Source organism: Corvus moneduloides, chromosome 1, assembly GCF_009650955.1.
Source record: "Corvus moneduloides isolate bCorMon1 chromosome 1, bCorMon1.pri, whole genome shotgun sequence".
Taxonomy (NCBI): domain Eukaryota; kingdom Metazoa; phylum Chordata; class Aves; order Passeriformes; family Corvidae; genus Corvus; species Corvus moneduloides.
Genome location: NC_045476.1, coordinates 36,355,403 through 36,371,746, shown reverse-complemented (window position 1 = coordinate 36,371,746; position 16,344 = coordinate 36,355,403). Strand labels below are relative to the sequence as shown.

Genomic DNA, 16,344 nt, shown 5'->3' with positions numbered 1-16,344 from the left:
GAAGCGCAGGCTGCCGGGGCTGCGTCCCTGCCGGACCCCGAGGGGCGGAGCGAGAGCCCGGGCACGGCGGCATCCTCCGGCGCGGCCATCGCCGGGCTGCTCCATGGAGAAGCGGGGCCCGGTGCTGCACATCGTGGTGGTGGGCTTCCACCACAAGAAGGGCTGCCAGGTGAGGGGGCGCGAGTGTCCCTCGACTCCCGCCGCTCCGCTCCTGCGCTTCCTCCCGGCCCTCGCCCGGTCCCCTCCCCCGCGCCGAGCGGCGCCTGCCCGGCTGCGGGGGCTGCTGCGGGAGGGGCGCGTCCGGCGGGGCCGAGGGGCTTCGCTCCAGTCAGGGGGCGGTGAAGGAGGGGCTGGGAGCCGGCGAGGCCCCTCTTGGCCGCGGCCCCCGCCGGCTGGGGGATGCCTGGCTGGGCCGTGACTGGGCTCGCCCCGGGCAGTTCGTGGTCATGGAGCTGCCTCCATTCCCGCCCCGCCTCGGCGCTCCCGCCGGGAGCGAGGCGGAGCGAGGGCTGGCGGGGCGAGCTCCTGGGATTGAGGGGCGACGGCGCACACCGTGGCACCGTATCTGTTTCGAGTTGTGCGTGCTTAATGCGTTCAGACAGAGTTCTGAGGAAAAAAACCCAAATGGTGTTTTAATCTACCTTCCTCTCTGCCTGCCGGCCCAGCAGTGAGTGCTCACAGGTGCATCTTGTACCAAACTGCCCCAGGGTAACAAGCCCACCCTGGATTTAAGTTTTCTTTGCCTGTCTCTTCCCTGCTTTCATAAATGCTTGGCTGCTTCGTGTAGCCTGTAAGGTAGAAGGATTTTATGTCATGTATTTCATAGCTGTTTTATGCTCTGATTGTTTTAATTCTCTTTTAACCCTTGAAGCAGGAGATGCGGTTGCCCAGCTGGGCTGCCCACAGAATTGCTTTGCTGTGACAAGAGCAGATAGACATAATGTTGGATTTCCAGTGAGTCTGTTTCCATAGTAAGTTCTTGGCCTTTATAAAAATAGCCAAGACCTTAATGGATGTTATGGTTATTGTTATACAGGAGTTGATGTGACATAAATACATTCCATACAAGTATTAAATTAAATTATTTATATAATATTTAATATTTATTAATATATATATAATATATATTAATATTATATATATTATTATACATATATATAATATATAATATTTATATAATAATTAAATTATTGCTTCAGCAAAAAATCCAAGCACAATACCTCAGAGGCTAAGGTGCAATAACTCAATTTCTGGAAGATGTGCATGATTTTCTAATGCATCCTTTCTCCTCAGGGTGTGTGGGGGCTGTTCACATATGGATGTTCACAGGATCAGTTCCTGTGAGGTAGTTAGATCATCTGGGTTGTGAGGTTTGTGATATTTATCAGGCACTTTCTTGTCAAACACTGTTAAAAGGTGAGCCTTAGTTGGGTATCTGTAGGAGGAGGAGCATATTTTTGCCCTCTCCTTGTTGTTGGCCTCTTGGAAAAGACCTAGGCTTTTGTTTCTTCTCTTCTTCTGGAGTGTGTATTTATTTTCTTGTACATTAAGCAGTGTTGATGCAAGGAAAAAAATAACAAAAAACCCAAACAAACCCCCAAACTATAAATTAGTAGCAGTGAATTTTATTTTGTTGCCAGTAAAATGCTTGTAGAAGTACATTTTGAGGTGTTGTCAAAAATTAGGTCAGATACCTCTGAACTGAAGCTTTCTTTATCTCAAGAAATGACCTGGAGGAGCTGGAGAGGAAGGCAGTTTGGGAAGGGGACAGGGTAGCTGAGTCACAGGGAGAAGAACTGCAGGAATAGAATGACAGTCAGTAGAACCACAACCAGCAAGGCTGCCCAAGGGAAAGCTAAACAGAAATCTAATTTTAAATGTGTCCTACCTCTGACTTAGCATATTTTTTACTGAACTATGGAAAACGTTTCCTGAAAGAACTGGAGGCGAGGAGCTACACAGCTATAGCCTAATGAGTTTGACATCAGTCGTATGCAAGACTCTAGAGAATTTTTGAAGGGAAGAATTAATTAACAACATGAAACTAAGTAGACTGAGTCCTATGTGCATTCGCTAAAGATAGATCATGCCTGACTGACCTGCATCTTTTATAAGAATAAGTGATTGAATTCTTTTCTCTGTGAAAGAAATGGAGTAGCTCTAGTCTGCTGGGAACTTGATAATGGATCACGCTTATTTTTAAGGTAGAGATACAGGAGAATTAGTGCAAGAGCTGGTACTTGGCTAAAGAGTAGCATGAAGGAGAGGAAGCAGAATCAGGTTTGAGTCAGAAGAGGAACTGTTGGTTTGAAAGGTACTTGCAAGAAGTGTTTCTCGAGATTGAAAGTGGTGCTGGTATTGTTTACACCATAAAATTGAACTATGATAAGCAAACTTGAGGAATCAGTGTTTCTAAGGAAAACTGGAAAGTCATGCAAGAGCTGGACAACAAGGAATGCTGGATTTATAGAAATGGGGTGCATTATGAAGTTGTGCAATAGGAATGAATAATGACTATAAGCTTGGGAATTGACACGAGGAAATGTCTGGAAGAGAAATGAGACTGCATGTGATCAAGGCTAAGTCACCAAAGCACTGTGATTTGAGGACAAGAATGACAATGAATGTAAAACTATCATGTGATGTTTATCGATGCATATAAATTCTGATCCACTTTTCAGAAAAAGGGATTCAGATTCTCTCTTCCAGAATTGGATGAGATAGTTCCTGGGCAGTCTGTATTCAAGGAGAATGTTAGAAGAGCTTCCCTAAACAGGCTAACAAAGTAGACTTTGAGGCTGTATTCACCTCTGTAAGTACAGGGATGTTCTTCCCTTTTTCTCTCCTGCCTCTTCACTACTGGAAAGCAGAGGCAGTTGTGTGGTAAGCTGAAATGGGGAACTGATGTGACCAAAAAGCAAGCCTTGTTTTGGTGGGTTTCTTTTGAGGTAGTTGTTTCACAGGTTCTGTTTGCCAGGTGGACAGCTGCAGAGGACAGATACATGGGCACAAGGAGAAGACCAGTGAGGGTGAATCACCTCTCTTGACCTGCTGGCCACATTCCTTTTGATGCAGCCCACGATGTGGTTGGCTTTCTGGGCTGCAAGTGCATATTGCCGGCTCGTGTTGAGTTTTTCATCAACCATCGCCTCCAAATCCTTCTCTGCAGGGCTGCCCTCAATGACCTTTAAAGTATCTATAGTGGCCTTTGAGGTATTCATTGAAATGCTGCATTACATGTAGTTATATTCCAAGACACTGTTGGAAAGTTAAAAATGAGGAGGAAAAAACAGCCATTTAATCTAAGTGAGTGTTGGTACAAGAACCAGTGAATATGAACTGAGGATGTGCTGCATACCTGAAACTGACACGTGGAAAAGCAAAGGTCCAAAAGCAGTGCTCAAGCAGACGTCATTCAGAGTGAAGTTGGAAAGCTTGAGAGATCATAGATGTAGGCTGCCTGTCCTAACAGGAATCAACGTGGTTTGCCTGAGAAGGCTCCTTTCAGTTTCTGTTCCCACCTTTTTCTGTAGTCTTACTAGGAAATGCATGTGGAGTTAGGATTTTCTATGGATTTCTTGATGCAAGGTTCTTTCATTAGCTGCCATTGCTTCTGAAGCTTCATCCCTTGAAATGTACAGCTCTTCCTGTTGGTTAACTTATAGGATAAGAAATGTGTAACATGCAAAAGACTTTGATGTGCAGTTTGGAAAGGTATAGAAATATCTTTTTCTTTCACAGACTTGAAAAACAATCCATATGCATTTATTTTTGAAAGAGAAGGAGAGTCAGAGAATCTCTTTCTATGTGCCTTTGGATTGGGAATATGAGTGCCACAATTGTTCCTCATGCTCCTTCCAAGAGCTGACTATTTGACTGGGGGTCCTTTTGCTGGAATATAAGAAAAAAGTGAAGTTTTGCCATATGTACATAGCTTAGTCTGGGGATCCAGTTTCCCAGGCAATTGTTAGAAGCTTGGGAGTTGCTGCTCGCTATCATGAAGGCATTGTGTTATCTGAAAACTAAAGCACTAAAAATTGTGGACACACTGAGAGGAGTTTTCTCTAGCAAGTAGGGAGTAAACTTTTGGAGAACCTGCAGGCCTTTGTTTGTCTACATGAGCAGATTGCCATCCTGTTTCTCTAGGCCCCTTAGTTACTGAGTTGAACTGTGAATCCAAGGAGATACGCAAGAAGTGCTGGTTGCTGTCTCTTTTTGCTAAGGATTAGAGGTAGTTATGGCAGTGTCCAGAGAATGGGAGGAGAAACTTGGCTGCAAACTACTAGGTCTACCTAGTATTTGACACACTTTCAACAGGCCCATTAAGGAAGGGAATGACAATTGGCAGGAAGCAGGCATGGTGACTGGTTTCTTGGCTTTGTACGTGCTGGCTGACTTATTATGGGAACCCTGCTCAGTGAGTCATTAAATAGTAAATGTCCCACAGTGGGCAGAAATCATGGGCCGTATGCAATCAATCATGATTTTCATGCATCTGAAATGAAATGACAAACATTAAAAATTCCTTTTTTGATCCCTCTTTGCTATGGATAGGAGGAATGGCCTCAGGAAAAAGTAACAGCAAACACAGTGTAGTAGCTCAAACTCTTTCCCATTAATGTAACACCCACAATTTTGGTGCAGTAGGAGTTCCACACACTTCTCAGGCTCTGCAGAATTCAAGGCCCAAAAGCATTGGGGCACAAAGTGGCAGTAAGGGAAATCTGCCGCAGAAATGGTCTGATGTGTTTTGGAGTGTCTGTAGCTACTCAACTCATTACCTACTGCATCAGGTTCTGTTGATCTGCTTCAGTGTAGGGTGGTAAGACTTGGACTTCAGGGCCATTTGTGCCTTTCTTCTGGAGCAGCTGATAACACATTCCTCAGTAGTTTTGAGGAACTGTAGTAGTGAGTGACTAGTGATTTCAGAGCAAAAAAGGGGAAAGCTTTTTTTCAGAATCATGAAACACTTTCTCTCAATACAAGTGAGTGATAAAGCACTTAATTTGCCTTACAACACTTTAAGTTTTGAAAGCATTAACTGGTGTGGAAGGTCCTTACCTACCCTATAAAAGAAGTCTCTGGCAAATATGTAACCCGAACAGACCTTGACTAGTGGATGCAAGTTGCGTTGAAAATACGGAGGAAGACCTTTACTTTATAGTGAAGGTATAAGACTGAAAGTCCTGAGGTGCAGTTCTCCAGTAATGATTACGTGTGCTGTGACCGTCGCTTGAGCTCTGTCTCCAAGCTTTATTTGCATTGGGAAGCAGAGAGATAATAGTCTCTGAGGGTGTAGGAAGGCTTAAAATATCACAAGTACTCTAGAAATAATTCATTTTGAAGGCAGAGTTAAAATGAGAACTGATGTATTTATAAAGGAGAGGACGGAAAGCTGGAAAAACTTGCGGGTAGGAGAGCTAGGGACAAGTCCCTGTAAACCCCCTGGCTGGTTGCTGACAAAGTGCATGGTCCTTTTGGTCATGCAACGCCTGACCTGCCACAACAATCCCCACCTTCTCCTGATGCTGCAAGGCTTCTAAGATAATCACATCTGAGTGAACTTGGGCCCTGGGTCACCACCAGTGAGGCCGCACAGAATTCACTTCATCTGGGGCAAGGCCCAGCTTTTCTGCACTTGGTGTCCTGAGCAGTTGTGCACATCACTGCTGACCTGGTGCAGCAGGTGACCATTGTCTCATGTATCCTCTAAAGAGCTTAAAAGTATTCCACGTTACTCTTGGCTCTCTTTAACATATGCATTTCTTACTGTGTTGTGGAAAAAAAATCAAATTGTGAGTGGTAGGGAAGGTGAGGAAGTGCGTCCTGGAATGCTCACACTGCGGATCAATTTTGTTTCCCTTTGTTTGATCTGTGAAATGATGGCAGTGTATCTTGACCCACTTCTCTGTACTTCTGTGGAGGATGACATTTCAAACTCCCACAGAGATGGGAGTGGATTACTGTAAATACCAAAAGACATATTTCCATGGAATCCCAAAGTTTGCCATAAGGATCTCCAAGGTAGTGAACTTTATAATGTAAATGTGATGCCTGCTTTCTCACAGTAGAGTCTGAGTGCTTGTCTGTGTGAGACTGTTTTTGTGTGGACTGTGCTTGAAGACCAATCCCCCTCTTTTGCCTGACCAGGGGTTTTCTTTCTGGCGTGAAAAGGAAACCTAAGATCAGGAGTGAAACGGCTGATAACCAGTTTAAGAGAAGGGCCTGAATACAGTCTTTGAGAGGGAAGAATGCCCTTTAATTCTTCCCTTCCTGAATTGTGTATGTGATCTTCATCATTTGAGGGCTTCAAATACTGGAACTCTGGAAGATGGTGCTTGTTGTGATCTGCAGAAATCAGCACCTGACATGGCCTGAGCAGTCTGTGCACATGGCCTGTTTTACTTGTGCATAGGAAGCAGGTGTCTTTCAGCAGAAATGTTGACAACTTAGGCTTGATTTTGCAGAATTAGGAGATGTCTAAGGAATGAGCAAGGTCAGCCTGCACTTTTTATCAGCTCTTGAGAACTGCCTACGTTTCCAGGTCTCTTGATTGCAGAACGTTTTTTCAAGAGGGAAATATTGAAGTTGTTCTCTTCCATAGATTCCATGGGTGAGAAGTTTCAGGGGAACACTTCCAACCTGTCTTAGTCCCTGTTTTGTTTGCTGCCTTTCTTCTAAGATTCTGCTTTACTGGAGAATTACTTTTTTCTCTTCTTGATCTTTGTCATTCCTGTAGTTGCTGTGATCCTCTTAGATGTGCTTGATGCTCTTAAACATGCGAGTGAAGTGTATGCTTTGTTGTCTTTAAATTCCTTGTGTCTTTGTTTTGGGGGAGCACAGTAGGCAGGTATTATGCAATAGGTAAGCTCATCTAGTGATTGAACAAGATCTTGTTAATGGAACAACAGTAATAAAAATAAGTTGAAAAGGAACTAGACTGGAATCAAGCTGAAGTGCTTTGTTTCTGTTGATGATAACCTGTAAACATTAGCACAGTTCCTTTGGTTTTGTTCCCTGCTTGAATAATATAAAAGCACTTTAAAGGACTATTGTGAGCATGAAATCTTCTAATAAAGTTAATCATAGCATACATCAAGTATGAAAGATTAGTCTTTTGTCTAAAATATGTGGATTTTATGCTCAACAGGTTGTAACTTTTAAAGAAGCTTTTAGCTTTTATTTGTAAGGCTACTCTAATTGGCATGGGGTGCTAGTAATTTTAAATACACAATGAATTGCTGAGTACACATGTACTTCTGTAAACAATACTGCAGATTCTGATCTCTTATGTAGAGTTAATGATGAGTTCCATTTTCTGCATGTCTGTTTAATCCACTTACATTGTATTTAGTTCTCATTGTTCAAGAAAAACTTCGGGGTATGGTTGAGTTGTTTGTTTCTTTGTTTTGTTTCTTTGTTTAGTTTTTCAAAGAGCCCCGTACTTCGATAATCTTGCAGTCACTTCTGTGAAGTCCTGCCCGGGAAGTAAAGTATTCCATACTGAAGGAAGGATTCCATACTGGATATTTTTTCTATAGTTGCCCTGATGTGCAAGTTGAGAGAAGGTTCCTAAATATCCATTTGCAGTTATGTAATGCTTCCCATGGTCATCATAGTTAGCTTTCATCTTATGATTTGTCTGTTCTTTGTATGTGTCATAACATCTGAGTAGTTATTTAAATATCCTGTGCCAGGAATCTTGGCCTTTCTCTTGAATAAATGAATGAATGCTAAATCAATAAAACATGTATTTCTGTACTTCCGTTGCACCTTTCATTTACCTGTTTCAGAATGTGTTCAAATAATGACTCGGGCTCCTGGCAACATAATTTGCATACATATAGAGTAGAGGGAGGTTCAAAGCTGTAAAATCACTGAACAGAGGTCACTCCAGCTGGAGTAAATTGAAACTTGCAAGACTCAACTTTGTGTTCCCTGTCCTAATATTGCCTTACTTGGTCATCTGTGCCTAATTTTGGTAATCCATCTCATAGCTTGTATGAGGTGCTGACTTAATACACCTAGGCAGCCTGCTGTTTCATGCTGTTTCTAGCAGCAAAGAAAGCTGTGGGCACAGGATGTGAAAGGAAGTTCCTTGCCTGCCCCAGCATGCTGGGGGGCAGGACACGGGGCTTCCTGCCGGCTTCCTTGGGGTTACTGAGAGCAGAGCGTGTTCTGTACTTCATAATCTTACTGTGTGTGTGCAGCTTCTCAGCCTCTTATGTAGTAGTGAGCCAGATTTGCTGGCTCTCAGGAGTAATTCTGATGTTGAAACTTGTAAGAGAGGGGCAAATTCACTAAGAGCAGTTCTGGGCCCATCATATGTCCCGAGGCTAAGACTCTGAGTGCTTGTTGGCTCATAAGACCGAGTGATGGCTCGCTTGGACCGCGTTGGTTCAGCAGTAGATGCTGGATGAATGACACACCATGGCTATTTCTAGATCGATGAGTAAAAGTGCTTAGAAGCGTGCCTGCTGTCCTGGTCCTCCATTTTCCCAGGGGAAGGTGGATTCAGTGTATCATTTGTCAACTTGTTGCCGGCTCCTTCCTATGGGGAAGCCGGGCGTGGAGAGGAGCTGGGGAAAGGCTGAGTCTCACGTGTGTGGTCTGGGTGCTGTCCCTGGAGAGGGGAAATGCCAGTCCTTGTAGCTGGTGTAGCTTGGTGCGGGCACCAAGATGGACATTAAGAGCTGATCTGTGGGTGAACAATTGGCTGCTGCTGACGGCAGTCTGCACTGGCTGCTGCGTTGGACAGACATCTCTGTTAGGGGTGGAGATTCGGGTGCCCTCGCTTGTTTAATGCGGGCAACTGCTCTCTCTTGCCAGAATTCTTCCTATATGAATTCTAACTTGCCTTCTGTAATGGTACGAATCTTGTCTTGACGGCACGGAATTCCCTAGCAAGTCCCCTTGGCTGGAATGGTTGCAGTAATATTAAGTTCCTTTTCTGGGAGGAGCGTGGGGGGTTTTTTTGTTGTTTACTTTCTTCAAAGAGACTGGTAAGAGCCAAAGTTCCAAAGCACAGGAGTTATGTAGGGCTTGAACTCTATAACAATAAAAATAAAGTGTTAAATAATGGGAAAGAGTGTCTAGAATGCATGCTAGCATGACTTTGGAAGCAAATATCTTTGTGTTTCAGGTTATTTTATCTTTTAAGGGCCTCAGTAAGAGTCAGAACTTTATTAACATAGTGTTTTTGAAGCAAACTTGAATGTTGATACTGTGCATATAAATGGTGCCTTAGAACTTGTGTAAGTGGCTACTTTATGGCTTTAGCAATATGGGAATGTGAGGAAGTACCAGTTTCAGGAGCTGAAAGGATAGAAACAACTACGCTCTGCCTCCTTGTAATACAGGGATTTATTTTGCTGTTGCTATTTGCGTATATAGTATATTTAAAAATATATTTATATACGTATGTATCATATGTATTCTTCATATATATTTTTGTATGCATTTATACATAGTTGTTACAAATATTCGTATTTATATAAATGTATAATATATATTTAAAACTCTGCTGTTAGAGGTCATTATATTACTGCATAGGCATTATTGTTGTGCATGTGGGCTCTTCAGCTTGCAGATCCTGATCTGTTGGTTCTGCCATGCAAAAAACGGGAAAGTTTGTCATTTATGTTCAATTGTTATTTGAATAATAAATTGTTCTTAGTGCTGAAAGACAAACTGGTCTTAGATTTTCATTTGGCTGTGTGCTGCTGTTGTTATGGTGATTCAAATAAGGTCATTAGTGTGCTGGTCTTCTCTGGGTCTGGCTATGCTAGGATTATTAAATCAGGAAAACTGATCTTAGAAATCCCTACATTGAGTGAAGAACAAATACTGACTTATTTGTAAAGAGGTATCAAGTTTTAGGTTTAATTTTCATCTGCTGGGGTTTTTTTTTGATTGCTGCTGCTTAGTTATACTCTATTTAGCATATTTCTGCCTTTCTTTCTTAGAGAGGAAGGATTGGTATCCTTGAAATTATATGTGTTGTAATGATTTATGAAGGGAAAAGATTTTCTAAACAGAAATGTAATTAGTGGGTTTTGCTGATCTCCTTTTCTTCATTTCAAGCTGTTATCCTACCTATTTGTCGCAGTAGAAGCAATGGGAGAGATCATCAAAGCAATTGTTTAGGGTTTGCTTCCTATAAATTAGATTCTGTAACTTCCTGAAAGCATCCTTGGTCTTTAACATAATACTCACTCTAAATATTTGAGATTTTTTTTGAGATTAAATAATGTCTCTGTTGTACCAATGCAAAAAACTTCCTCAGCTCCAGATGTTTTCTCATATCTAATCTGAAGAGAAATCTTACAAAATACCTGTTACACTAAAGAGGAGAGTTTATATTGTGACTGTAATTCAAACGTGATAGTAGATGAAGTGGGAAGCAAGGGAAGGATGGGAAAGTTATACTAACTTGCCAGCACATTTTAAATTATCGCTGTTTAGTGTTCACTGAGGATCTTACTTTGATTAACAATTAAGCACTTTTCACAGATAAGGAGAACAACCTTACCTGAGTGTAAAATTAATGCCAACTACCTGTCTAATGTCCGAGTGCGATAGTTTAGGTGGACATGCATGTACATTTGGAAATCCCTCTTTTATCAGTGTCCTTTTTTATCCTCTCTTCTGATTGTGTACTTGTAATTTAGTAGAAGATACTATCAATGCATTTTTCTTAAAGAAAAACTGTCATGTTAATTTTTAGATGTAGGAACTGAAATGCATTTTTCCTTGCCTGCTCTTATGTTTTCTTACTGTGACTTAATGAATGTGTAGTAAATTTATTCTGGCTAGGAAGTGCCTTTAAAGACAAGGAACAAAAACAGATTGCCTGGATTTTTTTTCCCCCACAACTAGAATTGTGTATTCATTGGTGCTTTGCATCCTTACTGTTAGATTTGATACAAATTGCATATTAAAGGTTAGTTATTGCTGCAGAATCCCAGAAAAATCAAAAATGTTAGTTCCAGAAATTGTTGTACTTCTGTTTAAGTAGTTTTTTTAAAATATATTTTAACTTGATAACTCACAAGAGTTGAAGTATTTTGTGTAGTGAAGAGCACAGTAAATAATTTCTCCCCTAAATCTCAAGACAATATTCTGTATTGTTTTTAATTCTGAAATCCCTCAGGACCTATTGCTTGCAGAACATGACAGTCTGAACAGGAAAAAAGCATTGCCATCAAAACCCCTTGACAGGCGTGAGCAGTATTTCCAGCTGGAATGAATATCCCTGACATTTGAAAGAGTAAGAAATACATGGAGATACTAATTCATGTTTTATGTAGTTTATTTTGAAGTCTCCCAGGAGTTCAGCTTTGAATTTTAATTTCATTTTGTTGAGGAATCTTCTTTAATTCAACTGAGGAGACAGGAACCTGTAAAATTTTCACTCCGCTCTGAAAATGTGTGTATTTCTTTGTTCCTGTTGACTACTGAGCTTTATGAAAAGATTTTATTTCTCATATTTGTGGGCATTTTTGTAATGATACATATATTAATGACATACAGGGACATTTAAGTACATGTTTATGCATGTACATGCATATATGGATGAATTTACATAAAAAGCCATTATATTTAAGTTAAAAATGAGCTCCTCTTTCTTCATTCTGTGAAGAGGGTGAAAAGGAGATGTGAGACAGGTCTCTTCAGTAGTCCCATCTCTTCCCCCTGTCATGGCTTGTTTTGGTTTTAAGGTGGAAAATGATAAGAAAACAACTTTTTAAGTTGCCCTCCCTAGGAGCAGTACACTGTAGTTTGCACATCCAGGCTGGGAAGAGGTTTTTGCTGAGACTCCAGTTGTTTGAAAATTCAGAAGTGATAGAACTGAGATTCTATTTACCCCATTATTACCACCTTTATCCATGTGCACTGCTCGGTTTCATAATTTGCAAGAACTGTGAGGTTTTAGCCATTTTTTTAAGGCTGCTCAATATTCTTATAATACTTTGGTTTTGAAATAATGGTCTCTTTCCGTACAAAGGATTCCTAACTGCAATTGATGCAAGTCTGCAAATTAAGCTGGAGAAATGAAACAGAACATCTAGAGGGTGGGGAACAGTTAGGGTGAGTTTCATCTGTGTTAAGTCAGTCATCTACAAGTTAGGCTTAGAGCTAGCTCTCTTCAGAGGTGGTGAAAAGAAACAGATCAGATGAATCATCCTCTGCAGGTGTGTCTGTTTTCTCTGACTATGCCGAATGCTTAGGAAAACTGCCTCGGACATCTTGCTTTTTGACACAGTCAGCTGACATGAATCCCACCTGCAGTGACTGCTTATTTAATATCAAAAAGTCAAACTTTCTCATTGCTGGGAACTGTTAAGTTGGAGGAGGGATGGGAGGATGTCATCCAGGGCATTGCATGCTTTTCTGGCTGTTGGATTGTCCTTTTTCCTGTTTCTCTGTTACTTCCACCCTTTTGGTACTTTGACCAGCAGCAGTTCTATTAAACTACATGAATGTGATTCCTCCTTAGAAACCAGGATACTTCCTAAATGGATCCTCTTGGGGAGGAGGAGGAACAATAGGATGTCGTAATGTAAGTCAGGTCTATCATAAAGTATATCTGTAAAATAGATTATTTAAGGCCACTTAAGCAGTTTTAGTTTTGATTTATCTGTGATCTTCTGATTTATTATGTCTTCTGATTTATTTTGTGATCTTCTCTCTTATACACACACATGCGTACAGAAATTTATATTAAAACAAATTTTTGAAAGAAGACGACTAATAGAAAACAAGATTGTCATTGGTGTCATTAATGCCTGTCCCGTTTATTGAAATTGGAACATTCAGAGCCAGCAGAAGTCCCTGTTGTTGGGATTATCTGATAGCAGCTGACAGCATATTGTGAGCTAGAACAAAGTAGTTCTTCAGCAAATTTCACACTGTCAAAAGAACACAGGAGCCAGATTTCTGGGCTTTATTCTGGACTTTAAAAAGGAGTGTTCCTTAGCGAATATGTGTTTTTCATGTAGCTTGACTCATCTTACCCTTCTTTCCTTTAAATTTGTCTCCTAATTCATTATTTGGCTGGAGTACAAAATACAATTGTAATTCTGAAGGTGCTTGGAAACAATGATGTCTTAAATCCTTAATTTCCCTGTCAGGAATGATGCTTTGAAGGTATTTGCTGGAATCTAAGGAACTCAGGGTTTCTTCTGTATTTGGTAGAAAGAAGCTCCTTCAGAGGGTGAATCTGATCCCACTCTGTTGGCTGTGCAGTGAAATAAAATACCTGAGTCAGGACATAAGTGTAGGTGCTCCTTGACTATCTATGTTTTAAACTTAGGAACTGTGCTATATTTGTTGCTGAAGTTACTCCTGCAAGATTCCAGTAATAATTCTGTAAACAGTGTTTTCAGCCAGCCAATTTGAATCTGAACAGTAGCAAAAGGTATGATATTGCAGACATTTACATGAAACTTCTACCATTTTAATTTTCTTATCTGTGACTTGAAAAGGATAGCAGGGAATTCTCAGGATGTATGTGTGTACTAAATGGCAGACAGTTTCTCTGCTCTTTGTATGAATGCTAATTCCAGTGTTTGTCTCTCATTTGGAAGCCAGATGCTCTTCTTTTTTGCTTAGTGGCATATTTTGCTTAAAGTACTTGATGGATTCCTAATAGTTACAGGGGATTACAGGGGTGGCTTCTCTGAGAAGCTGCCAGAAGCTTCCCCCATGTCTGACAGAGCTAATGCCAGCTGGCTCCGGGACAGACCCAGGGCTGGTCAATGCCCATTGGGTGGTGGTAGCACCTCTGGGATCATGTATTTAAGAAGGAAAGTTATCACAGAGAAGCAAATTGCAGCCAGAGAAGAGAGGAGTGAGAGCATGTAAGAGAAACAGCCCTGCAGACACCAAGGCCAGTGAAGAAGGAAGGGCTGGAGATGCTCCAGGCACTGAAGCAGAGATTCCCCTGCAGCCTGTCATGAAGACCACAGTGAGGCAAGGCGGTCCCCCTGCAGCCCATGGAAGTCTGTGGTGGAGCAGAGATCCACCTATAGACACCCCCATGCCAGAGCAGGTGGAAGCCTGAGGGAAGCTGTGGCCCTGTGGGAAGCCTGTGCTGGAGCCATCTCCTGGCAGGGCTTGTGACCCCACAGGGGACCTGTGCTGGAATCTGTTTCTGAAGGACTGCACTCTGTGGAAGGGACCTACACTGGAGCAGTTCATGAAGAACGGCAGCCTGTGGGAAGGACTCATGTTGGAGAAGTTCATGGAGCAGTCTGCTGGGGGAAGGTCCCCACACTGGAGCAGAGGAAGGAGTCCTCCCTCTGAGGAGGGAGAGACAACATGTGGTGAACTGATCATGAACTGTTCCCATCCCTCTGCATTTCTGGGGAAAGAGGTAGAGAATCAGGTATAAAGTTAAGTCCAGGAAGAAGTTAACCCACCCCAGGGTGGGGAGAAGGTGTTTTCAAGATTTGGGTTTACTTCTTATTATCTTACTCTCTTTTATTGGTATAAAGTTAATTTCCCCAAGTCAAGTCTGTTTTGCCCATGACAGTAACTGGTGAGTGATCCCTCCCTGCCCTTATCTTGACCCATGAGCCTTTCATTATATTTTCTCTCCTTTACCCAGGTGACTAGGGAAGTGATAGGGCAGCCTTGGTTGGCTCCTGGTGTCCAGCCAGGGTCAACCCACCATAACAAGGAATAAGAAAACTTGAAATTGATACAGCAGGTAGCGAGGCTGGTTTCCCGTGGTGTTTTCTTGTCCTTTGTGCCTTTTTCTCAAGTTGGCAGCAGTTGTAGACAGTGACATCGTGTGTTAAGGTGAAGAATTTCACTTTTCCTTGGTACTCTCATCTTTCACAGGTTTTTTCTTTTGTTGTTAGTATTGTTATTACTATTTTATTTCAGTATCCATCAAATGCTAGGATTATCTGTATGCTTGCTTTATCATGCTTTTTATTTTCCATGTGTACATACATTTTTTCAGCTCACTAGTTATGCTCACTAACTAAATATCCTTGGAGAGAAGTTGCACCATCAGTAAACAGTTTCTGTTACTGAAAAATTTGTGTTTAGATTTTGTTCAGTAAATTAAGAAATGCCATCTGGAAAAGAGTTGGTGAAAGTGGCTGGAAACCCAGAGGGATCTCCATAGGTAAAGAAGATTGCACTGTAAAGATGTAAATCTGATTGTGGGGATCTGTGGTAGATGTGTAGTGCAGTGCAAGGAATGGAAAGGTTGTCCCTATTTCTAGGAAAAAGGGGTAAATGGCAAATAAATGACAGGCAAAATTGAAAAGCAGGATTTCTTAGTGAAAGGAAAAGGAGATACTTTGGGCCATTGTGTAGAACATGTTGCAAGCAGGGACATAAAAATATATAAAGCAGTGTTTTGCTGTTGGTATAGTTTCTGAGATGATTCAACGTCTTGTAGGGTAAAAGAGGGGCCTGCATGTGTTAGCATTACCTAGTCACGAGCGCTTGAAGGGCTCAGAAGTCAAATCTAATTTCAGGATATGTGTGCCTCAACAATGACCCCTGCTGACGTTGCAGGTGTGGCAATGTGCTGTTGGCTCTGAGGACACAGGGGTGAAGGTATTCAGCTCTTGGGTGCTGTTTTCTGCTTGAGGATCTTTTTCATTTCTCTTGAGGAAAAGGAATTAGACTGTAGAAGCCAAATCTGCCCAGGGCCTGTCAGTTAAACCACACGAGTCAGTCTGTGGATGCACTGAAGGAAGAGACAAGGAATGCTAGTTGGAAGAAAACCACTTTTTTTCCACAACATTGGTAGGAAAAAGTGCTAGGCTGAATTACAGAGGCTTGCTTGTTTGGTAACTGTAATGTATTCTCTCTTTGTCTCCCCTTCGTTTTCATTTGTTTGTTTAGGTTGAATTTTCCTATCCTCCCCTAAAACCTGGAGAAGGACATGACAGCCACAGTTTACCAGAAGAATGGAAGTACTTGCCATTTCTTGCCTTACCAGATGGCGCTCACAACTATCAGGAAGGTAAGAAATGAGAGAGAAAAGTTGTGTGTACTTCTACTGCAATCCAAAGAAAAAACCTGATATCTGAACAGCTGACCAATGATTCTTTTTACTATTAGACTTCTTGCACTTTTTGTTTAAGTTGGAAAATACATTGGCAAGGATGTGTTCCTTCAGAGTTTAGGTGAAAGTAGATCATAAAGATGTACCTCCTGTATCAAGAATTCTGATGTCAATAAAAACTTAAGGGTTGCATATCAATTTTGCATAGTTCTAGCACAAAGCAAAGCTGCTGGCTTTTCAGAAGTTCTTTGAAGGGTGAAAAAGCTCTCCTCCAGTAATTAAGAGATTCTTAAAAGACCTACAAGTCATGG

General features: G+C 41.6%; 1 protein-coding gene across 1 annotated transcript in view; it reads left to right on the top strand.

Annotated features, from left to right (window-relative positions):
* The first annotated feature begins 8 nt into the window (after positions 1-8).
* AVL9 (AVL9 cell migration associated) overlaps positions 9-16,344 on the top strand; it is a 41,742-nt gene continuing 25,406 nt past the window's right edge. The window contains exons 1-2 of the mRNA XM_032105503.1: positions 9-169; positions 15,871-15,991. Coding sequence (XP_031961394.1) covers positions 104-169; positions 15,871-15,991 — 187 coding nt within the window. The 5' untranslated portion in view covers positions 9-103. The remainder of the gene's footprint in view (positions 170-15,870; positions 15,992-16,344) is intronic.